The sequence below is a fragment of the Dermacentor albipictus genome, chromosome 6, assembly GCF_038994185.2.
Source record: "Dermacentor albipictus isolate Rhodes 1998 colony chromosome 6, USDA_Dalb.pri_finalv2, whole genome shotgun sequence".
In the NCBI taxonomy this organism is placed as follows: domain Eukaryota; kingdom Metazoa; phylum Arthropoda; class Arachnida; order Ixodida; family Ixodidae; genus Dermacentor; species Dermacentor albipictus.
In genome coordinates, this window is record NC_091826.1 from 10,292,485 (window position 1) to 10,317,310 (window position 24,826).

General features: G+C 43.2%; 1 protein-coding gene across 1 annotated transcript; it reads right to left on the reverse strand.

The window, feature by feature from the left end:
* Positions 1–221: 221 nt before the first annotated feature.
* Positions 222–16,617, reverse strand: LOC139046789 (acid sphingomyelinase-like phosphodiesterase 3b). Its single transcript, XM_070520691.1, has 9 exons — positions 16,541–16,617; positions 16,083–16,231; positions 13,997–14,213; positions 9,372–9,619; positions 9,240–9,290; positions 4,770–4,933; positions 3,868–4,060; positions 3,176–3,372; positions 222–809 (listed from the first exon to the last, which is right to left on the reverse strand). Exons 2-9 carry the CDS (start codon positions 16,174–16,176, stop codon positions 384–386), a joined length of 1,590 nt encoding a protein of 529 aa, XP_070376792.1. The 5' UTR covers positions 16,177–16,231; positions 16,541–16,617; the 3' UTR covers positions 222–383.
* Positions 16,618–24,826: the final 8,209 nt, after the last annotated feature.

Below are 24,826 nucleotides of genomic sequence, written 5' to 3' on the forward strand. Positions count from 1 at the left end.
CGTGACGTGCGCTGTTCCGACAGAGACGCCAACAAACCAGGGCCAAAGTGGAGCCGAGTAAGTGGCAACAATTAAAACACACAATACGACAGTGCGGGAAAGCTCGCTCGCAAACTGTTTGGCGATATTTCTGGAATTGATATTGCTATCCAATCAGTGTGACTCCTATTGCTGTGATAATGCGTTAGATTTTTTTTACAATGGTTTCTTCTCCATGCATAACAGAAATTTTTTATTCGCTGAATTGGCAATGAGTGCCTCAAAAAGTTCCATTTTATTATATTTTTCTTACTGATATCAAAACACAGAAAATATAATTTTTCTTGGGGCCTGTAGAGCTTTGTAAGACAGGTTATACGTCGCCTGCACAGCTAAATGAAAGATCAGGAAAAGCGTCCATAGCGCGGTCCTTGCATCATGCGTGATCTCTTGGCCAGCGCGAGTAGAACGATGCCGGCGACCACGCTGACTGAGATGGACAGTCCTACAATCACGTCCCGAATTGTTGGCAGAGGCTCGGTGCCGTCGTTCATGGGGAGACCACGCGCAGAGTGGCCCTTGGTCCCACGGGCGAGGCACGCCGCGTGGTAAGCCCGGCGGGACGCTAGGATAGCGCACAGCATCGTCTGACGGCAAGCTCCGTCGCACGGTCCCACGTCTTTGAGGGACGAGCTGTAGCTAATGTACCGCGACAGGAGGTCGGGTGAGCGAGAGATGCGTTGCGCCAATTCTACCATGGACGCCGTGCTCAGGTCCGGCACGCCCAAGTCATTCCTGGCCGAGTATAGGCGCTCCCATCTTGGAAGTTGCTGCACCAAAAGAAAGAGAAAAGGAAAAATAAAGAGAGAAAGAAAGAAACCAGATAACACAATATATGCTTAGCAGGCAGACACCCAGTGATGTAAATACACATAATTTAATATTTCCCTCAAACTTCTGCTTTAAATACACATCCAGCGCGATAAGCCATGTTTCCTGAACCAAATTAAATTATGGGGTTTTACGTGCCAAAACCACTTTCTGATTATGAGGCACGCATTTCCTGAACCAATAGGTCCATAGCTCACATGGTAGAAATTTATTAAAACCATCGATCATTTATTAGACGTCAAGGCCTTTGCACAACCTGCCGACAGGCCAGATATTATTGCCCGGTGAGAGCTTCGCTCGTTCGTTCGTTCCGTTCCGTTCCGTTCCGTTTCGTTTCGTTTCGTTTCGTTTCGTTTTGTTTTGTTTTGTTTTGTTTTGTGTTGATTTGTTTCGTTCGTTCATTCGTTCGTTACCAGTAAAGCTGTACATATATGGAAAATCGCTAGAACAAGTGAACCTAAAGTCAGACCAAGCAAGACGTCACCTAAAGTCAGACCAAGTCGCAAAGCCCACCAGTTTTTTTTCCGTTCTCGCTGTACTTGATGCCTCCGCTAGCGCCAATTTCCCGAAGTACACCTCATTTATTCTAGATGTCCTCAGGGCTGAAGAGTAGTATAGACGCTAGATTCGAGCGGGTATGCAGACTTAAAAACGAGAACAAACCCAACATGCACACACCGACAGTCCGTGGTGAAGAACCAGCGCCTGAGACAACGTCTATTGATCATGTAAGCCTTGGGTTTTGTCACGGTAGTGCTGTACTTACAACCTGCACATAGTACTCAATACATTGTTTTGGGAGATGTCACAAATGATCTGGCAAGTCAGTGTGATGTCCTCTAAAACGCTGCAGTGATCCAGTGGCTTCACGACGCGTAATAAGATTGTTATACGGCAGCTACGGAGAGAAAATAAATTAAATGGCAACTGGTGCGTGACACAGCAGTTCAAACCATCAGATCGTTTTCTATGTAACAGCCTCCATTGGGTGTAGGTGTGCTTGTTGGTTACAGCCATTCATAGTTAAGAGGAAGCTTTAGCTGGGGTGATCCTATCTAAATACATGTAAAAGGAGAATTCGTTTCTCTCGGCAACCACTGCACCAAATTTGACTGGGTTTGCTGCATTTCAAATAAAAACGTAAAATCTAGTGACTGTTGGTTTCGAATTTTTGAATTAGGTCGTCAATTTTTTATAAAAAATTTACAAAAAATGTAAATTTTCAGAAAACGAAACTATCAAGTTTACAACTCTGTAACTCAACAAGAAAAAATGATATCGCAATTCTGCGAATTGTATCTGATAGCACATCTAAAGCGGACAAAATTGATATGTTACAGATGAACCTCAAAAAATGTATTAATATGTAATTACAACTTTTGCAGAACCCTTGTAAACAATGTAACAAATCCATGTAAGATGTAAAATGACATATAATATTTGTCCGCTTTGAATGATCTAATGGATGCCGTTTACAGAACCGCGATATCTGTTCTTGATGCAGAGCTATTAGTTTGTCAACTTCATGCTTCTATTTTTTTTCAAACTTCTGAATTTTTGAAAATCTTTCTAACAAAATTCATGCCCTAAATCAAAATTCTGCTTCCAACAGTCACTAGAATTTATCTTACTCTCTCAAATGCAACAAATTTCATCAAAATCGGTCCAGGGGTTATCTCAGAAAAACGTTTTTGCGTTTTTACATGTATTTGAATAGGCCGCGTCGGAGTTGGGCCCGAGCTAAAGCTTCCTCTTAAGTTTGTTTGCACTTATTTGGAACTGCACGAACAGTTCGGGCTCGGCAGGGGGTAGAAAACAAGAGAGGATAATATCGTTTGAAAATTAGTAGCTGTAAACGGTTCACTTGTGTTTGCTTGCGGATTAGTCCTAGCTTTGATGAAACAACACGGGAATTTTCCTTGCTTTTATTAGTAAAGCAGCAGAGTGTGCATTAGGCGGTGCGAATTCAACAGCAATAATTCTTAAATGATGGAGCTTCGATGAAACGGAATTCGTATGACTTTGGGTTTAGTGAATGAGCCGGTGGTGTACGGTGGCTTATCATAAGACCGTCAGTATATTTATAGCGTTGGGCTACACTTCCTTTTTGCTGGATTGTCAAATACGGAATAATGAAGGTAGCTTTAGAAAAGCCCGCTGCGCTACTTTCGATGTTTGTTACACATATTCCCACAATATTACCAACAATTTCTTCTGAAATCAGGTACATGGTTGTAAGGCTAACGGCTGCACTTATCGCTAGACCACTTCTTCCTATCATTAGCAGCGACAAGCATTGAAGCACCTGGAAGGAAGCCGCCATGTTGGCATTTTGCAGATCCAGGTAGTAGACGCTGTAGTCCAGGAGTTCGCCACTTGAACGTCGGTAGCTGTAGAGCCGCAACGACGGATTGGTGGGAACCGAGATAGATTTGTAAACCGGATGACCACTTCCGTAGGGTGTGATCGATCCGGTCAAATGAGCAGAGCTGACTGGCGTGCCTGCATTACATTACATGATTCTGAGCACAAAATACAGTTGCGCTTGAAATGGCTGCCTTGACGTGTTAGCCAGCGTGACAGAAACACGTAACAGTAGAAAACATACGGGACAGGAGGGCTACAAATGGTTGATTATTGCTTATTTGTATCGCTCATTCTGTGCACTCTGTTCATGGGTTCATCAGTTATTGCCAGGTTCTTTCATTCTCATCAGCGTTAGGCTATTGAATAACTTGTCGTAACAAAGAACTCGTTATTCAAAAGCAGTGTGCTAAGTGTCATTGTTAGATTCGTAAAAAAAGCGCGCGCACACGTGTTTTGTGATAGTGAAAGCAAATGAGCACTGATTATAAATTTTTACAAAAAAAAAAGAAAAGCCACTGCGTCCCTAGGTTCTGGGCTGATCATAACTGAAAAGGCACCAGTCCAAACCGAAATTTCAGCGCTGCACTGCATTCCACACAAAGTATGCATCCGTAAAGCCACGGCACTCACCTGCTTTGTCCGATAGTAAGACGAAGGCGTTGGTGTGCTGATGTCCGAAAAACTGTCCAGTCACAACGTCCTTGTAATTGCCGATTAGGTCCTGGTAGCCGTCGTTGATGTCATCGAAGAAAGTAATACGGGCATCCGCATTCGGAAGGGACCGGCTAAAGAAGCCAGGTCCGATGTGTCCAGAGATGAGCACCTAGCATGTAAACGAAGACAATTGCACCAGATAGTTACTTCTAGTACTCGGAGAAACTAATTGGTTTTTCCGTCTCTGAGGGGTGAAGATAGTAATAGCACTACGTACTTTCGGTGTCAGATGGATAGTAATGGCAATAAGTGGCAGCTATTAGGGAGGCAAAGCCGCTTGTTGATTAAGAGAGCTGTGGCAGGAAAACGTATGTCTGCACGCAACCTTACCAAGTCTTGTCTTCCGTAACGGTACCACTTTATTTCAGTCTGATGCATGTTCAGAAACGACCACTGCACAGCACAATGCTGCCCGCCAGTCCCAGCAACACCACATATTGCTTCCTTCACAACTCTCCTTCTGTTATGCCCTCTCATGCATGCACTCAACAGAATAATATTAGTAATTTCTCGAAATATATTTCGTTCACAACGCATTTAGGGCTTATCAAATCAGTATTCCTGCTGCCCCACAAACGTTGTTATCGCCTTCGTTCTACAGCATTCAAGTTTCCCGCGCTTTTGTACGGCTAGCTTACGATAGCTGAGATATGCCTCGGCATATCCAGAGAGAGCACTCGAAATCCTCTTCCCGTGTTCACTAGAGCGTGCTTGTCAACTTTTATTATTTGATGCTGCTTGGAGCATGAAGTAAGCACATTTTAAACATGTCGGCAAACCTCGTGTCTCTTTGCAAGGTGTTTGTATTCCAACCTTACCTTCTGTCCCAGTCGCTGTGCGTCATGAAGCTGTTCTCGCAGCCATTTTAGCTGCTCGTCATTACTTGATCTCGTCCGTCCGCCCTTATTCATAGTGTACCACAGCACAGAATTGAGGCACACCAGGCGAATGTTCTTTGATAGTGGTAGGCTGTAATATCCACCTGTACAGTGGAAAGGATGAACACGACAACATTCATCGGCGAGCAGCAAGCGATGGAAGTTTGTGATCAGCATCTAATGGGTAACGCAGAATGGGAACGCAAGTATTAAAGGAAAGTAAGTTCATTTCAATTGGGAAGCCTCAGGCACAGGTATAGCTCTATTTGTACAAGAAATATGACATCAATACCAGCCTCGTAGCGTGCGTGTCGTAAGAATTTCAAAATACGGGTGAATAAGACGGAAGCCACCATCAAAAATTATCCGCCCGTGTCACGCTATCTGCGTTTGCAAAAGGGTTTGAAATAGCTATGTTTACACACCTGTCGTTTTTCTTTAAGCATAAGATCAGCGTATACCAACATGGCTTTGTTCATGGTAGGTCTGTGGAAACAAACCTTGTTTCTTTTTTTGATGCTGCAGGACTCCCTGTTGCTAACGGAAGACAGTTAGACACCGTATACTTCGACTTGTCAAAAGCATTTGATGTTGCTTCTCACAATCTTCTTATCCATAAACTATTGAGTTACGGCGTTAGTACTAGCCTATGCACGCTGAATAAAGAGTACCTCTCAACTCGGTTAAATTATGTTCGCGTTGGTGCTAAGTATTCTTTAACTGATGAATAAGCTTCCGGTGTGTCGCAACGGTCGATCTTAGGCCCATTATTTTTCAATATCTTTATTAATAACTTTGAAGAATGTTTGCGTTATTCGCGTCTCCTTTTATACGCTGACGATATTAAACTTCACCGTGAAATAGAATCAGAGCAGGATTGTGGAACTATTGCAGGAAGATGTCAATTCTGTTGCGGAGTGGTTTGCTTCCAGCTTTTTGCCCATTAATCTAACTAAGACACTTGTTGTTTCCTTTAGTCGTAGAATGTGCCATTTACTATGTGACTACTCACTTGATGAAATTCCTTTAAAGAGAGTGAGTTGTACGCGCGACTTAAGAATATTGGTTGACTAACTTGGCGGCTACCTTTCCAAGAACATGTTTCAAACATCATTAATGTATCTGCAGGAAGTTAGGCCTCATATCAAGGATGACTAAAAAGAGTTTACGAGTGTGAACTTCCTTAGTCTCTTGTATTTTTCTGTTCTCCGCTCGAAGTTAGAGTTTACTTCTGTTGAATGCAACTGTATTAATTTGACCAATGTTGCAAAAACAGAATGTGTTCAGCGACGTTTCATTCGTATCCTGTACGATCGATTTATCGGACGCCGTGTATTTTATGCTTACGACCATGTACTGCAAATGTTTAATATTATATCCCTACAAGTCAGGCGGAAATACCAAGATTACTTATTTTTGTATAAACTAATTCACAACTTCTCCTGTCCCCGGTTACTGCCAGCTGCAACGTTTATCATGCCTCGCCCTAACCTGCGTAATCCTAGCATTTTCTACGTGAATTCCTCTTGCACCTCTAACGCTATAACACGTCTTGTAACACAACAAAATAACTTGCGAGATGATCTTCATATACTAAGTTCTACTATTTGCTCATCATCTGACGTTTCTCTAAATAATTCAATTTTTTGTTACACTTTGTACCACTGTTGTTTCAGATATTCTGTGTTCTTTTTCGGTATTATGTTCTTTGTGTAACACATGTGCACCAATATTAAGGCGTAAAGCTGTTCTTGGGCACCTTAAGAAAATAAATAAAAGAGTAAATAAGAAATAATATTTTGCGGCAAATACTTTATTCTCTTTTTCGCAACGGATAGAAAAGTAAGTTTTAAAACAAGAATTTATTGCTAACAGATGAAAAAAATGCCGGGAAATTTATTCACGAAGTAGATTGTGCTGAATTTGTACTCAGTAAAATAAACAATATTTATATATGTTATAGCAGAAGCTTATTTCCTCAAGAGCACTTTAGCAAGCAAAACCACTATGAGCTCTTTTTGCGCCGTCCTGAATATCCTTATGTTTGAGTACAGGTGCAATAAACTCGATAGTGCTGTTAAATGGACAAGCTATTTGCGAAATCAATTTTTTAGGCATTCCATATCATTAACGAAACGTGACAACTGAATTTGAACCAGTTCTGCTGGCATATCACAAAGATAAAAGTGAACTATCTCAATCAGGAGTTGAGTGGTATGTGCGGTAAAAATGTTGTACGTTTATTTGTTTATTTATTCATTTATTCATTTACATCAGAGGCTCGAGAAGGGGTATTGCGTGAGGGGGAGGGCGTCGCATAATAACAAAGAAGCAGCAACGAAGTTATACAATGCTATAAATATAAACAGCGACGTGACATCAATAAATAAGATATTCTCAAAAGAACCAAAACAATGAAATGGTAAGATAAAATTCCACTGCAATTCATCCTTCCTCCTTGTCTAGCCTCGTGTTAAGTAAATTTCTGTTGTACTCTAGCGTTTGCGGTGTCAATGTCTCCTCTTTGCGTCGCGTTTCAATCGCACTGGTTACACGAATAAAGAAAAACAAACTTATATACTACAGCGCGCTAACAGCATTACAAAATGTTCATGAAAATACGACCACCTTAAATCGGAACCTAATACCGTAGTCCACACATACGAAGTGTAAACGAATTTTATGCGTGCGCGGGCTTATCGCAAAATAGTAAAAGACATTGAATGCGGCTTCATCCTTTACACAGCCAAGCTGTTTTATGCGGGCCCTGTGCCGTCGTTGTCGGATTTCGCTAAAGCTATCATCATCATCAACGGCTCGAGCCTCGTCGTCTACTTCCACAGCTGGCTCGTTGGCACCGCTCGGCGCTGCCGCGCGAACGCGCTCGTGCCACTGCTCCCGCGCTCGTCGTCGTTCCACAGCCGGCTCCACTGCCGCTCGTCCTTCCAGCGTAGGGTTTCACTTCGGTCGTCGTAACGGGGAGGCCGCGCTTACGCAGGTATGAGCCATTGCTTGAGGGGGTATGAACCATTCATTGTCTTACGTGGCGGACAGATTTAATTTCGAGCACAAGGCTGTGATCACGAAATGTTAACTCCGCCATCTGCCGACAACTGAAGAGCAAGGAATGCAAGATTCAACGTCTCTCGACGAAGCACTGCAAGCAAAGTATGCACACCGAGCAGTGAAGACACAAGAGAGGACAACTCAAGATCAAGCAAATACAGCATTACACATTGAATTATTAAAAACAATCGGATGGTTTTTATTTCATGCCAAACCTTGCTCTCTTTACTGGCGCGAAAAAAGAGGCGGAGCGACTTGCACGCGAAAAAAAAAAATGAGCGCGGCAAAACACAGACAGAAACTTCACGCGCAAAAAGAAAAGAACTCTGGGAGAACCGTAATAAGAGCACTCCTAAAGCATGTTCACCACGTGAAGCACACCAAAGCGAAAATGAGGTGAATGGATGGTGAAACAAAAGGTCAATAATATAGACTGCTTGCGAAGTTTGAATTGCATGGTGTAACACTCGGTGTAACTAACACAGCTTCGCTGTCGGACCATCTTCATAGACTGCAAGGGGCGGTGATAAATTCTTATACAACGAACTCTTAGCTGTTAGTTATGGCTACAAATGGCGAGGCATTCTTGCCATAAAAAGACCAAGCAACTAAATCATCTTGTGCCGTGCCACATGTCAGCACTCGCAACATGTTCCCTTGCGCATGTCTGGCACTATGCTGCAGGGGTTATGGCTTTATTTGTGACCATGGCGCGAAGACAGCCGCATTAAGACATTGTGTTCGTAATGCTTTGCTTTCATGCAAGAAATTAGGGCACAGTATTTAGCTAGCTGAAGCTACTGCAGCGCAATGAAAGCAGACACAGAGAAAACAGGACCGGACGCCACACGTCGCTACTTTCGTTTTATTTTCATATTTCGCACCCGTGGCGCCAAGTCTTGTCTTTATTGTGCGTGTTTTCACGAAGTATGAACCACCAGCAACCGACCCGCAGGTATCGACCAACTATCCCAAGAACAAGTTATTTTGAACATTTAGCTAGTTTTTAGCAATGCCACACGCTGTTACTCTTAGCAAGCTCTTATGGTGCTTCCCTATCCTCGACGCGTTTTCGAAGTATAGACGAGTATAGTAACATTTAGAAATTGTAGACTGCATGAATCATCATTGTAAAAAATGATTATCTTTTCTATGCTGAAAAATATATTTAAAGTAGTCAAGGTTTTTTCCCCTTATTTTTGTAAACTGTGGACGCTGAAGAGGCTTCAGACGTGTTCTCTGATTTATGCCAGAAAGTTAAACAATACGCTTAATAAGCTATGGTCTTTGTACGGTGTTCATTAGTTCCGATTTGGGAGAAAAAAAAAGCAGTAGCATACGTACAAATTTTCTTGTCATTTTTTGTCAGCGAGATGCGTTGGTTCTTGAACTCCTCTAGAAGTTAACATCAAGAACAATTGCAAAAAAAATTATTCAGAAGCGTTGACGGCGGCGAGTCATATAAATCGGACTCACCGCGTTCGAAGGCGCCCCACGCTTCCTCGGGGAGCAGCTGATTGAAGCCTGCCTCGCTGATGAAACCGCGGTAAGGCGTAGCGTTCATGGACTCCACCGCGTTGGCGGGAACCCAGTCATGATTTCCCAACGTGGGCACGATGATCGTATGATTCTGCCCCATTTTGCGCCTTAGCAAGGTTGCGATCCAGCGTGTCAGGCTGTACACCTCTGTCCAAGTAAGCCCTTTTCCGTGTGCCACATTGTCTCTGCGAAAATCGTGATAGAAGTTCATGCATATATATCACAGAGATGACTAGTCCGTAAGGTGTTACACGTTAGCGAATATCTCTAGTTAGTCACATATTTTTGTTATGTTGCCCTAGCCACATCACATTTTATAAGCGGTAACTGAGAAACTAAATCAGTTCTCTTGGAAATGAGCGGCCATTTGTCTTTGTTACGTTCGTTATCAGAGACGGAAACGAAGCTCTCAAAATGTAGGCAAACTATGATCAAACAGCATGTCTGCAGCACAGAACAGCCGCAACTTCCGCGCGCATTTCCTTTATTATGATTTGGCTTGTTCTTGATCGGCAGTATTTCGAAAACATCGATCCACTACGGCAAGTGCTATGTTATCGTGGGTACCGAAATTCAGCATGACGGGGGAAAAAAAGTCAATGAATTCTTATAAAATGTGCGCCTCAGGTAACGCAACGTAGATGTATTTGACATAAATGCTCAAGATGATTCCAATAAAGTAAGTGTTGGTAGTGACATATAGAGTGAGGCTTATAGCGCGTTAAAAAGACAAGGACGAAGGTGAGACGTGACACACACAGGCGCTAACTTGCAACAATCTTTATTTCGAGCAAGGGATCCGTACATATATACAACTTTTTCGCGTACATCATACATGCGCTGTTTACAAAATACCTACGTCGGGCAAAGCGGAAGGTGCCTCAACTAGCGTTTAAAGGAACACCGGTACAATGTAGCAGAAAAGCGGGGCGGGTTTCTTGATGCCCACTGCAGGCATTGCAGCTACACTGTTGCCGGGGTGGATGATGGCGACCATTCGACGTGTGCTCCAGCATACAAAGACTGCTCCATTGTGGGAAAAGCCCGAGGTAGGTTAACTCGCGAAATTATAGAAGCGGAATAGATTGATAGGCTTGGCGATAACTGTGTGTCCAAACCATCCATTGCCCTTTCCCACAAAGAGTTATCGTACCTGCGCAATAGTGTGTAAAGGTATTTTGTAAACAGCGCATGTATGATGTACGCGAAAAAGTTGTATATATGTACGGGTTCCTTGCTCGAAATAAAGATAGTTGCAAGTTAGCGCCTGTGTGTGTCACGTCTCACCTTCGTACTTGTCTTTTTAACGCGCTATAAGCCTCACGATGTCTTACCAACAAGATGTCTTACGCTACTGCGCACGTCGAGGGTATTTTGAGCACTACAGCTGCTTGATTTAGAAGGAAGTGTTACGAAACTGTGAAAGAAAACGCCCGTGAACACTGAGTGGAGAAAACGACACTCAGCCGTAAGAAACGACGCACGAAAAGTTCACAGCAGCTTATTCATATTTACGAATTTTTAATAGCCAAAACAAACAATACACGCAATCAATTACTTGTTTGTTATCGCTCTATTATTTACGTGAACGTCTAAATTATACTAAGCCATTACAGGAAATTGAAGTAAGTCAGTGTAATGGGAAATGGTCATGTTTTCTTTCTGTAATGTGTACAAGTCTTGGAGGAAGAATATAGTTCCTACTAGTCAAGCACCAACGATGGTGCGGGCACACTATGTGTTTTCCACATGTTGCCAATAGACTTTGTACTCTCGGATATTTTTTTGTCGTTCCTGTTCATGAGGGGTGTTTCTGCAACCTTTATGCTCAGTTTTTCCTTCGCAACTATTGGCAACCTTTGTTGGCAATAGAATGCTGAAAATGTGCAACTGTTCCAGTTGGGCAACTTACAGGCTGTACACAAGTACTTGTGAATAGGATACTTGTGTCCTTGTATCCATACACAGAACAATCACTTTTTTTTTGCTTGTCTGTGTCTTTAGTTATTTTGTTTCTGCTTGGGTTAGTAGAGTTAATCCGTATAGACAAGGTCTAACAAGTCAGTGCCATCTGATTGACAGAGCCCATGCTCGATTGGCCATATGACAGAGTCTGCAATCAAGAATCACGATAACTCGGGGCCTGATGCCGCTTCAATTTCAACTTAGCAGCAAGTTTATTTCACTGGCGGAAGGTGGGATTATGACAGCAATGCTCCATACATAGGCCGCTTAAGTTGGACCGGTATAACGAGCCCACATAAGCTTTTGAAGAATTCGGATACACGTTGCTCACGCCCCATATTATGTGACAAAACAAAGCAAAGAGGCTGCGTAGATGTGCTAAGCCAAGTGTTCCCGAGCACAAGCGAGGTCCTCGCAACAATGTTTACAATTACGTGCCTATTTCGCTCACTGTTGTGGTGTGTAATGTAATTAACATGTTTTTTTTAATAACATTATGGCACAACTGAATGCACACTCCCTGTCGAGTCCCCAACATGGCTTCTTTAATAGCCGTTCTTGTGTCACCAAAATCACAGAAATAATGTATGACTTAACAAGTGCACTAGAAGGGTCTCATAGTTGGTTCAGTTCTTATAGCTTTTTATAAACTTATAGATTTAGAAAATATTTCGACCTCATTCCTCGTCCACTATTAATTAAAACGCTAGAATGGTACAATATAAACACATAAATTATGGCATGAATTAAACAATATTTAGCTAGATGATGCCAGAGAATACTTATTAACAACATATACTCTCGTGAGGTCAGAGTGACCGCTGGGGCAATACAAGGCTCTGTGCTGGGCCCGTTGTTGTTTTTAGTTTTCAGGAATAATATCGGTAATGTTCTGTCGTCTTCACTGCGAGTAATTGCAGACGATTGCGTTTTATACAAAGCAATGCGAAACCGAAGTGACTGCGTTTCTTTGCGAGATAACCTAAAGTTGTTTATTGGTGCGACACTTGGAAGATGCACATACATTTTGAGAAGACTGTAAGGATGCTGTTTATCCGAAAACAAAATACTGATGAGTATAATTACAATATAAATGCTAACTACATTATTCCAATAGACGAATTTAAATACCTAAGCGTGTAACAACATGTAAATCAACAAAATTATCATGGGACTATGATGTACGTTACGTGACAGCCAAAGCCTGCAAAGCTTTATGTTTACTGCGCAGAAATGCAAGACAATTCCCAATAGAAAGTAAAAAGCTAATGTACCAAATTATTGTCCGATCCGTACTTGAGTGCACTTATACAGTATGGGACCCATGGCTAAAAAAGATGTCGATCGACTAGAAGGAGTTCAGCATGTAGCCATAAGGTTTGTCCTTGACAAATACAGGCGGCATTTTAGCATATCCTTTGCGAAGGAGAGCCTTGAATTGCATCTGCTCGAAAAATGGAGGGAAATATTTAGACTAAAAATTTTTCACAATATTTTTTTGGAACGAGAACAGACAAGGACAACTACATATTTCTACTGCATTACGTCTAAACACGAATTGATCACACAAACAAGGTTGGAGATACAAGTGCACAACATGGACGTTTAGAAATTCATTTTTCTCCCGCACACTTTCAGAATGGGATAGCTTAACTGACACTGTTATCCCAATCGATTCCAACTCAGTCTTGTACTCGCTGCTGCAATTTTTTTGCACGTCATACTCCAGTATATTATGGTGGTTACTTGATGCGCTATATTAGGTTGTTGCTTTTGATGTTCATCGATTACCTGTACATGTTTCATCATTTGATGTTGTCCAGCGTGTAACCACCCTTTATAATGCCTTGTTGACGCTGGGGGTACTGCGATAAATAAATAAATAAATAAATAAATAAATAAATAAATAAATAAATAAATAAATAAATAAATAAATAAATAAATAAGGATTTCTTAGGTGCGCGTGAATACAATATTTATTGTAAAGGCAATTAGTAAGGTGCTGATTCTGCTAACTTTTTTTTTCGTGTGCGCGATAGGAGAGTGTTTGTCTACCGCATGATAAGCTCCACCATCGCACCAATCATTTTCAATGTAATGTTAAAAAACAAAGTATATCGAGCTTGATGTCCTACCTAGACGACAATGTAGGCAGCAAAATATTTACTGTTATCGATGCTATGGCCCATGGGCTATTTCTTGCATTCATGCACGAGCACGTATTTCTTATGCTATCACCGAAATAGAATACATGCAAGTGTAATATATATGCTCACACGTCTATATATCGTATACCTGCGCTAGGATAACAAGACTAGTCGTTGGAAGTCAACGATGGTATCGACTCCACTCATTTTGCTCTGGTGCTTCTGCGCTGTGCGTTTACTCGCACAAACTGTTACAGTCAATGACAGACCAAACCTATGTTCTGTGTTCCGCCGCCTGCGGAATTCCGCCACCGGGAGGTCGCTGTACTTGCAATTCATAATTTTACATCCAGCAGCACAATATCATAGTGTTTGAGCCAGGGCGGGAAATTCATCAACTGGAAGGGGTTAACACCGAGTATCCAATAACATGAATACCAGCAGTCTTACCCTGTCCAGAGGACAAAGTCAACCTCTGCTTTGATTTGTTCCATGGCTTCTACGGCAGACTGCGCCAGCAGTAACGGGGCATCGCACAAGAAATCACCATAAGGCCCAGTATTATCTACAGCGGAGTCGTTGGCACCGCGGTGGCAGGCTACGACTCGACTACCGCCAGCCGAGTACTCTTCGTCAAGGTGAAAATCAGTCACGTGCCAGAAGTAGCCTATTAAAAGAGAGAAAAAAATGCCTATGCTTTGAAATGTGTCAAGCAAATGCCAAGCTATGATGCTACTATGAATAGTACTACGACTGTGTGAATAGTAATACGTCACCACTACTCACATGGCCTAATACATGAACCGTAAATGTCATGAATGTCATCTCACTGCACAACTGCTCCGTTTGTGCAAGTGAAATAACCGGAAATTTCGTGTATCCAGCCTTTCTGCACGCTGTACACGTGCACACGAGACGAGTAGTGCAGTAATGTACGGTGATGGCTACTTTTAATTTTTTCCCCGCATATCCAATCGTTAATGCATTCGAGAAACTTGGTGCGTTTGGAAGCAAAAGCTCAAGTGTTGCAACTGCGATGGCACCTAATTCTTTGAGTTACAGAGAAGCTTGTGCGCCAAACCTTCGGTGCCTTCTCGCCTGCAACTCTGTCTTGCTCAAATTTTTAACGACTGATTTCTAAATTACGATGTACAATTGTCACAAACTTCTTACCCCACTAGTCTAAACATTTACAGATATATTTTTTATGTTAAAACGTATTTCTTATGTTACGAATTTTACCAACACTTTAAAGACTCATCACTAGAGCTGGATTTTGTGGAAGACTGAACTGGGACCTCTTGTTTGACTTTCGGAGCCATTTAGGAAGGAAAGTGAAACCTGATGTGCTGACTAATACACAAAATTTACACCTTCTGATCTCTAGAAGCAATTTGTGTGGGAATGAAAGTACTGAGAAATAGACTACATATATGGTCGGAATTGCAGTGCACTCCGTTCATGTAATGCCCATGATTATTATCTATTTGTTTTTTTTTTAGTTTTTGACAGCAGAGTTAGTTGCTAGGCCTTTAGTGTGCTACGTTGTAAATGCATAAGCATTTCAATACAAAACAAGCATTTTATGCAATGACCTTTCCTGTCTCTGTCCTTCTCTCATTCCCATTGTTTTCATGTATCTTGTTGCTTGAACATTTTATAGGAGCAATCGCAAAGTCCAATCAGAAAATAATGAACAGTTAGTGGTTAAGTTAAAGCAAATATTATGTTAGTATACTTCATTATACGACTTTGCACAGAACGCTGCCACAAGAGTGAGGTTCAGTCCATTGATCACCGTCTCGCTACTCCCTCATTATACCGAGACTAGCAATTAAGAGTTGCCTATACCATTCGATCACACAGTGGTTCCTCAATATATTATTGTTGCGAATTTATCAAATGTTCGTCTTCTTAATAGTGCGTTTTAGAATGACGCTTGCAACCAAATGTAAGCGCATTACGTATGTAAAGAAATAGCATTGTCCTCACTGCGCATGATCCGTACTTTAGTGGATTTCTGCGGCTTATGTTCGCTATGTTAGCATGCGCTATACGCCGAGTTTAACATGCGAAGTGTTTACGTACGGTAAGCAATAGAGTTGTTGAACATTACGGCATCCATGGCTCCCGCTTTAATGCGAAGCAAATTCTCGTGAGTGCTACGCTCTCGCTATCGTTGATCGCCAATAGATTTGGAAATGAGATTTTACTTTCTCTGACCTCAACTTAAACTTTACTTATGAGGGCGTAGCGCGTCCAGTTTCTGGGATCGTTCGGCTTTTCCAGCGTGTGCACACCTGACGAGACGCGTCGGCATTGAAACGGCAGTATAGTTGCTAATGGTTTGTCTTAGCTGGGATATGTTTGGTACGAAGCTCCAGACGGTGCCCTGCCCTATAACGTCGTTTTTGTGTTTGCGTTCCTGCGCGTTAATATAAAAGCCTTGAAGGGACGCGCACTGAAGCGTTTGCGAAGGTTTTTGCGTTTACGTAAGGCGGTAAACGCTAAAACCGTCTAATATTGGCATACGCACCGATGCCATCTTGGGAACCAGCTGCAGACAGTGCAGAGACTAGAAGAATCAGTGCGAAGGTACTCAGTCTTTGGAAAAGGCCCTTGATTACCATTGTGTTGCCAAAAGTGACGACAATACCGACGTTTTCTTTTTCCCCAGACGAAAACCTGCAGCAATAAATGTTCATCGAAATGATTGTCTAGTGATACATTATTAGGGTAGTTAACGCCACAACCGTGTGCTGCCACGAGGTCTGCTTGTTTATTATGTTGCGTTACGAAAAGGAAGCAAGATGGTGACACCACCAGGTTTGAAAGCAGAGGCTGTTACAGGTGCAATAGTAGGAGCAGCGTCAGGAGTAAGGAAAGAAATGCACCTTCCTGAATTTTTTTTTCTCGTAACTAATTCTCAGCATCACGTAAGGGAAGAAACTGCGATAGAAAAACTGTTTTCAAAGCGGACAAGAAGTTACCCACGTTCTCTGTACGAGACGGTTAATCCGGTGACGCGGCCACCTATGCAGCACTTCGTTCTTCTCTTCTTTGTCATAGCAGTGCCAGCGGGTAGTTGTCACGTAAAAAAAGAAAAAAAAGGCGGCAGAACTCATCTCACGATAAATTTTCACGTTAATGCGTTCAGCACTGAAGCAATCTAGCTACGCACAGTTTGGCCAAATTTTTCGTTTCTGTGTAGCCGACTTGTTCAATTTTCTGTAACCGACAGCTCGTTCACTCCTCTGTAGTTCAACCTTTCTCGCTTTATGCACGCTCTGCTCCAGTCCCGTTCGCCTCACTTGCTCTTGCGCACTACGCTGCTTTTGATGCCGCCTTTTTCGCTTCTCTGGAGTGGACTTCTGCAATTTTCTGTTGTCGACTGCTTCATGCCTCTTGATCGGCTTCTCTCTCAAGTGGCAAATACTTAGTGGCACATACCCATTCTGCAGGATTGGCCAAGAATGTTCACATACGTAATGTCACATGACCAGTTGCACATATCCCATGTTCTAAGTTGACTACGTAGGCACACACCCAGTGGCACATACCCAGTGATCCAAATTTGCATGACAGAGGTTAGACAGCTGCGGGCATACCGTAAAAGTAATTGAACTTCCCAAAGAAAGCTAATTGCATTAAAGGGGCTAGTTGTGTTATTTACTAAATTACACACTTTAAGTACTAAAAGTGGTAAGTTTCCAAGCACGTAGTCTGACCATGCTCTTCCCTCTTCAGTAGCTTGTCTGTCGTGAAACCTTTTAAATCTATAAGAAGTAAAATAAAGAGTTAAGAGACTTTGGAACCATTGGTGCCACACATCAGCAATACATAACGGTTATTGTAAAGTCAACCTGATGTAGAAACCGATATGCTGTGAACACTTGATGCATATTAGCGCAACAAGAACTTATTTGTGCATGAAAGAAGTCTGCGTAAAAGGACTGACACAAGAGTCACCTGCTTCAGACAGGCTGGCTGACCGTTTTATACACGACGCATTCTTTTCAAAAGGGGTCGTGGAAGCTTCGACGTGTAATTTGACGCCCCTCCACTATCTCATTTGACGCCAGGTGGCGAAAGACGACGTAGGCTTCACTTTGCATGAATCGCCGCTGGGGTTCCTAAGTATCGCCACGCTCTCGTTCTCGGTGCAACGGTGCTGCTTGCACGAAAAGAATTTTAATTAAACCGTGCCCACACTACCTTGGCTCTTACGTCAACTTCGCACTCTTTCAGCAGCTATCTGTGCACCACGACAACGGATATGCTTCCATCTGTAAAGTGCGCGCACGCACCAGGTATTGGGAAACTTGTTAAAACGTGTTAAAAGTTCATCTTAAAACTTAGCCAAAGGTCTGCTCAAAGCAAGCACTCCGTGCATCTCGAATTTCCTCGCCGTATGTATTTCAGGCTCGACTTCTTTCAATTACAGGGTCCAGGCTTACCGTGTGACTGCGTTTTCCAATTATGCCCAGAACGATGCAATGAGGTGGATTAAATATGCGTATAGCTAAGCCAGTAAGTTACTAGAAAGGTGTGTAAAGATAGGCCATACCAGTGCATACAGACAACGTGTGTGAGCACATTATTGGGTAGGCTTGCTTCGCAGCTGCACTCTCTGCACAGCTACAAGTTTAACTTCCTTCTGGTAAGGCTTCTGGTGAAAATATTCCTACCTCCTGTTAAACGCTCATTTTTTTTAAACAGTTTATTTATCCGACGACGTTCTTGCAGGCGTAATGGTAGCACATGTGCTTAGTTGGTTGGTATTAAATAAACAACAAACCGTGCGCAAACACGGTATCTTGTATTGTGCTGTACTTGCTCCGATAGTTCAAACGTTTCGCTTGAGGAGTTATCGCACGCTAGGAAATTCTACAACCAACGGGAAAGGGTTAGAAGCCTCCAGCGATCGAAGAACTTGGAAACGTCAATATTTAAATGAATTTGAAGGGATGTGTCAGTGCTCCCAAATTCAGAAGATATTTGAGCATTGAAGAAAAAGTTTGCAAGGAAGGAAAACCGTGAAATCATTATTGAGATTTCGAGGTGTTATACGAGCGCATTGAGCAAGTGTTCGATGGAGCTCTTGTACTGGCTAATAATCGGTCAGTACTAGCGAAGTGCTGAACACCAAAGAAAATTAATTTGTTTTCTTTTTCAGGCCAATACTCTACAGGGGGTCACAGTTCGAACAGCTCTGTCAGCCTAAGCTGCGGGTGGGTAGCGCTTTCTATGTACCAAACTTTAACTCAACGAGGAGTGGGAAGGTTATTCACACGCTGACAATGCTCAGGATTCCTGCGTTACTTCGCTGGATCTTGACAAACAGTTCTCCCGAACGAAAATATTCTTACTGGGTCCCTCGTTTTCTGGAAATTCAACATTCAATATCGTATGACAGCAAGTCTTTGTGTGCGTTAGCATTTTTTGGTTAGACTTTCAATCTATATGCATAAGCGCACTACTGCATGTAACTTGATGTTTGAAACGGGGTGGATCTTAAGTAATCAATGCTTCATTACCAATTTGTACGACTACCAAAATGTCTCATCACCAAGGCAGCGTGCACGATAATGTGTGGGGAAATCGGCAGCGAATTGCACGCCAGCGTTGACAATAAGCTAAAAAGATGCTTTATGTGCCATCTTCGCATCTTTAGACAGTATGCATCTGTATGCATCTTGCGGTAATTATTATTTTATGCTGGTGAAATCAATAAGATGACTTGCTTTCTCTCTCTCTCTCTGGTACCATCTAATAACGGGATCTCGTACTGAAACAGCCGTTAATCCACCAAAGCTGTTCATTAAATCAGGCATTGGCGCATCGTAACAACTACACACATCGGTGGGTAAGGCGATCGACCAATCTAAGCCCGTTCTTGAGAAAAAACAAGAAACACAATAATGATATTGCTTTTTCTCCTAGGATTTTAAGTGCGCATCTTTATTATCTCTTGCTTTATTCGATTTGACACTCTTGTATGCAATCTTTATTTGCACTGCTGTCAAGTAGACAGTGAGAGGCCGCAGTCAGGCCCTATCTTGAGGCTTTTCGTCCGCTGTCCGCCGCTTCATTGTCTGTAGATATTGATGTTGAAATAAACTGAACTTGAAGTATGGCCGAAGCTGAACACCTCTCATCTTCATCCTTTATGCTTCAAAGCGAAGCATTCTAGGCGAAACCTCAAGGAATTCGCTGGCCCTGGCTGCTGTGGCTAACCCGACAGTGGCTAACCCGACAGGTTAGCCACTGGCATGCTCTGTTGCCTGCAGAGATAGATGCGCCGTGAAACAACAAATGGCACCCAAATATCTGCACAGTACCAAATATGCTCCTTGAAGCACAGAATTTTTTACCTAAATCGAAGCTTTCTTTTCCGTGATTTCACGCGCCCATACTCGTCCGGCTAATAATAATAATAATAATATAATAATAATAATACATTATTATTATTATTATTATTATTATTATTATTATTATTATTATTATTATTATTATTATTAATATTATTATTATTATTATTATTATTATTATTATTATTATTATTATTATTATTATTATTATTATTTCGTCCGACGGTCCAAACGGGGTAAGTGCGTGGGCTCCGCAAAGCTGTGCGCCCGCTCCCTCGAGAAGCCCGGATTGAGGCTGTCCTGAGCCTGGCAAATCAATTCTCGGGCCAATTTATTGGCAGCCTCGTTTCCGGGGTCCCCAAAGTGAGCCAGCACCTACCGGAGCTCTACCCTGCGCCGTTAACTCTGGGTCGGGGTTTTTAACAAGTTTCATGTAGGGCTGTGAATCTTTCCTCTTGCAAAGTTGGACAGAACAGTCTTGGAATCGCTAAAGATGTATTCAGCATCCGAAAGTGCTAGGCATAAGGCGATGGTGGTCTCCTCTGCCTCCTCAGGTGTAGAGTCCGAGGGAAGATGGTCAGTTAGGGGTAGGGTAGGGTTCATATTCAAGTAAGGTTCCCCTACGCAAAACGCCCGGACGTCCCATCCGTTTTCCGGGACTGAATTGAACGGAAACTAAGCCGACCGCGTGAAACCCTTTCTTGTCCTTTTTCTCCCCGGCTGAAGTGAAACGGCGCTGATTGGTTGCCTATGCAGCTGGAATCCTTGCTAACGACTCACGCTCCGGCAGCGGTACAGCTGTCAACTCATTAAAGCGCCCTTTCCCGCAGCTGCTATGCTCTGCGAGAATCTGGGTTTTGGCGTGACCATATCGCCACCGAAACTTGCGAGCCAATACAAGCTTAGCTTGGGAAACCGCATGATCTTCTCAATGGCTCATCTCACGTAAGGCTTAGGCTACAACCGCTCAGCAAAGGGAAGTGGACAGTGCATACATTTGTTGAAAGCACCCATACAACACACAGAATAGCGTAAATTTCAGTCTCCTGCTGAGACTATACATCGTAAAGTCGAAAAGTAAGGTCGTTGGCGCGAGTCTGACCCCGATATACGAGCGCGCAAAGCCGCAGCTAAGCCTCGAAAACGAGCCGAAGAAGCCGAGCTGCGAAAGCAGCATCGCGGCGATGCGGGGCTTCGTATTAGCAAGTGTGCAGCAGGCTTTCGCCTTCACGTGTTAGAGGAGTGTAACATGCTGCCGAACTTTTGTTTCTTCTTGGTTTTTACTTTAGGTTGTATTCTGTGTATTTAAGCTATATTCATATTCTGCCAACGTTCTCCGCATTCCATCAACTTTCACTTTGCAGATTTCTCCACAAGTATTTCGGTCATTCGCTGCAATCTATATTAGTACGACAAAGAACTTTGTGGAATATCATCTTAAATAGCTGAATCTTTAGAAAAGAAAGCTTCATATGTGGGTAGGACACCTTAAGCTCATCCTGTTACGAGCATCGTGTATTGTTACCAAGCGTTCCTGAACAGTTGCACACTCAGGCACGTGCCCTGGGTTCCCTACCCTCCGCCCCTCCCTCCGAAATTAAGTGGCATTCCTCTCATACATTCCTAAAGCGCTGCCAAATAAATCTTGAAACTTGATAGCTATTCGGCGGTGTCAAAGATTGATGGTGAGGGAATTCGCACTCTCCGAACCGGAGGGGGATAGGGCGACCACAAACCCACCCCGCGTGCGTTTATTGAGGGTTCGACTGCTGACCGGCGATAAGGTCCACGCCTGATCGACCGTGAACCAGAGGCATAAGACGGGGGGCGACGTAAAACGCACACATTCAATTTAATACTATAAAATCATGTCCGAGACATAATGGGAAAGAAAACATGCAAACTTCCAGTAGTGGGTCCTAGCTCGCGGAAGGCGTGCGGGTCACACAACACACGCCCTGACGCCACTCGCGCGACACTAAGCCCACCACGTGGGAACCATTAACACTCGCGAAAAACAAATAAAATATGCGACACAAATGAAAAATACACGCAACAACAAATAGGGCAAACACTACACTAACAAAAGATACAAAAATTAACACGCGATGGATAAACAAATGAAAGATTAAACGCGTATAGAAAAGAGAGTCCGGCGGAAAGTTTTGAGAGCGGCCTGGAACACGAGGCTTATCTGGGGCGTGCTTGCCGAGATGCCGATCTGAAGAGCGTCGGGCTGCTGGTACCTCGCTGCCGAAGATCCTGACGGACTTGCACCGTCTGTCGGTCGAACGGCGAAGACTTCGGCCTGGAGGTTTCAGCCTGCTGACCACATCTTCAGCTGTCTCCCGGTGCACGACCCCGCTCCTTCGTCCTCCAAGCTGCTCTGCCGCTCGCCGAGCCACCTCGTCCCTCCGCCGCGCTCAGGCGACACACGTGACCAAACCGGTCTGGCGACTCGGGACAATGGGAAGCTCTCTTCCCCATCGCAGTGCAAGCGGCGTTGCTGCTGCTGCGGCAATGACGGCCATCTTGAGAGGGGCGCGGGCATGCACTCTGTGACTGGCGGTTAACATTTTGCCACCTTTTTCACTACTTTTGGATGGCGGTAGTTATCGGCATCTCCTGGGGTGTGAAGGCCAGTTTTCTGATCGATTCGGAGCCTGCGCGATTAAATCGAGATGCGTTTACTTGTCAACATCTATTTAACGGTCATGCGCATCGCTGTTGCTTCGTTAGCTCAACTTTCTTTGTTTAAACTGATACAGGGACCAGGAAAGGGATTCTATTTGTCGTCAGTGGGTCTGAATGCTCGTGGAACGAGTTTCGGCTGGAGAAAATGCTAGTTGCATTTAACTTTTCCTTTTGCGGCATTATTTCATCGAGTGACGGCTCGCCTTAACTATGGCAGATCGTTGGAACCATATACCCGCAATATGTGTTAAATAACGTGGAAAATAAAATAATGCGAAATAGCGTCCATCATCAAACACTGCAATAACCATTCAGCAATATGACTGTCACCCGTTACCTTGTCTGGAGTTTCCTTAATTGTACAGCACTTTTTACGCAAAACTGACAACTGAAAACAAGAATCGCAAGTAGTTGAGAAATTAAACGATCTACTAAGCCGAGGCAACAGCCAAACAGGAAGGCAACGCGAAAATTAACAAAATGAACCGTTGTTTGTGGAAATATTTATGGATCAACATCTTTTTATTTAAAAAACGAAGTAGAGAAAATGCCACCTGAAGTGCAGAATAATTTCGTGTGTTTTTAATGCCACTTCTGCAGTTATCAATCAAGCCACGTGGCGTAGTCACTTCTTTGCTGTGCTAATGTGGGTGTTTTTCTAACCTTCCGTGGTGGGCGCAACCGCGTAGAGCACAGCGTCTTCCGCTCTACGCAGTTGTACGGGACTGGTGGCCAGGCATTGTTACGCAACTTTTTTTTTATATAATATATTTCTCTGTAATTCTTCCAGAGCTAATTAAAAAAAGCAACTAGAAAACACTGTTTTACACTTTCTCTTGTTTTCTTGTACCTGGCAGTGTTCTTCCCACGCTTCTATCATGCGCAGTTTCATTTGATGTGGTTTACATGCGTATCTGCGAGATACACCTTATTTCATTTCTCTTTTGAGGGTTTAAACTTCTTTATGGCGAATGGCGGGCATTATTCACACTTTTACTCGTAAAGGTACCCCCTCTCATTTGCATAGAAAAGTTATTCCGGGTTGCCCGCCCCCCACCCTCTTACGAAAAAGAAAATACTGGGTGCGTGCCTGTGCACACTTGTAATAAGTTGCATGGCCGCTGTAACGGCCGTATGGCTCTTCAATGAAAACCCAACCATACACAACATACCTTGTCGCTTGCTCGGCCGCCTCCTTTCCTTATTTGCTCAGTCTGTACGCATAGCTCGGCTGCGCTGGTGCTTAAGCTCACTCGGTTATGTTGCACCACATACGTAAGTGTCTCATTCATTCAGTCATTAAATGGTTCATTCACGAGCTCATTTGTCAAAGCTATCTTATTTGCTTGATGGGTCATTCGTTTCCGGTGGCTCGCTCGGCCATTCGTTCGCGCACTCAATCTTCGTTACACCGTTCTATCACTGTCTGGCCCATTAATTTATGTATTCAATCATTGGTTCGGTAGGCTATGGACGCGAACGAGTGCGAGAACGCGTTCCACCGATAGTGCTTCGAGGAGCAGTTCGATGGCATTGCTTTCCTGCGTTCGGCGTCTTTCTATGGAAAATCAGTGCCCTACAGTCAACATGAGGCACATACCTTGTTTTGGCTATCACGTTACACTACTGGGCGTGAGGCCACGTGTACGATGCCTACCGCGTATACATGGAGATCAATTAGATAACTGCTTTGCGAGAGACGCTTTGGGCGCGTCTACAATGTTGTCTAATGTTTCGGACCATCTTCAAATACAGATTCACTAGGGGTAGCTTTAGTTAACAATCACCAATACTGCATTCTAGAAAACAACCGTAATTATAGTCTATTGAACGCCTAGAACCGATGATATTTACAATGGCTAGCGTGGCCGGATATGGGCGTACAAGGGACAGCGTTCGAGCAAAAGGCACAATCTGTGCGACATCACAGATTTGAGGAATGCTCGAACATTAATTTTAACTAACGTCTAACCATATTTAGTTTTATCTGCGGAACAGTGAGGAAACGAGGATATTACAGAATAAACAAAATTGGAAGTGGGTAAAGATTTAGACTCGGACGCCTTCCTGGGTGCCCTACAATAAATAAACTGCCTGAAGTGGAGCGATTCTTTTTGCGTGTCTTTGAATAAGGCAGAACACTAACGTAATTTGGCACCGTAGCGTGGATATATATATTCACGTAGCCCCTTTTCCTCTTCTTTTCAATTTTCTG

Bases quoted from the DNA above. Each gene is read 5' to 3' on its own strand.
- LOC139046789 (XM_070520691.1), bottom strand. From the start codon at position 16,176: ATGGTAATCAAGGGCCTTTTCCAAAGACTGAGTACCTTCGCACTGATT. The intron at 9,291-9,371 runs GTGAGTCCGATT...GTTAACTTCTAG, and splicing joins GTGGGGCGCCTTCGAACGCG to AGGAGTTCAAGAACCAACGC. The intron at 4,934-9,239 runs GTACGTATGCTA...TCCACTGTACAG, and splicing joins AAAAAATGACAAGAAAATTT to GTGGATATTACAGCCTACCA.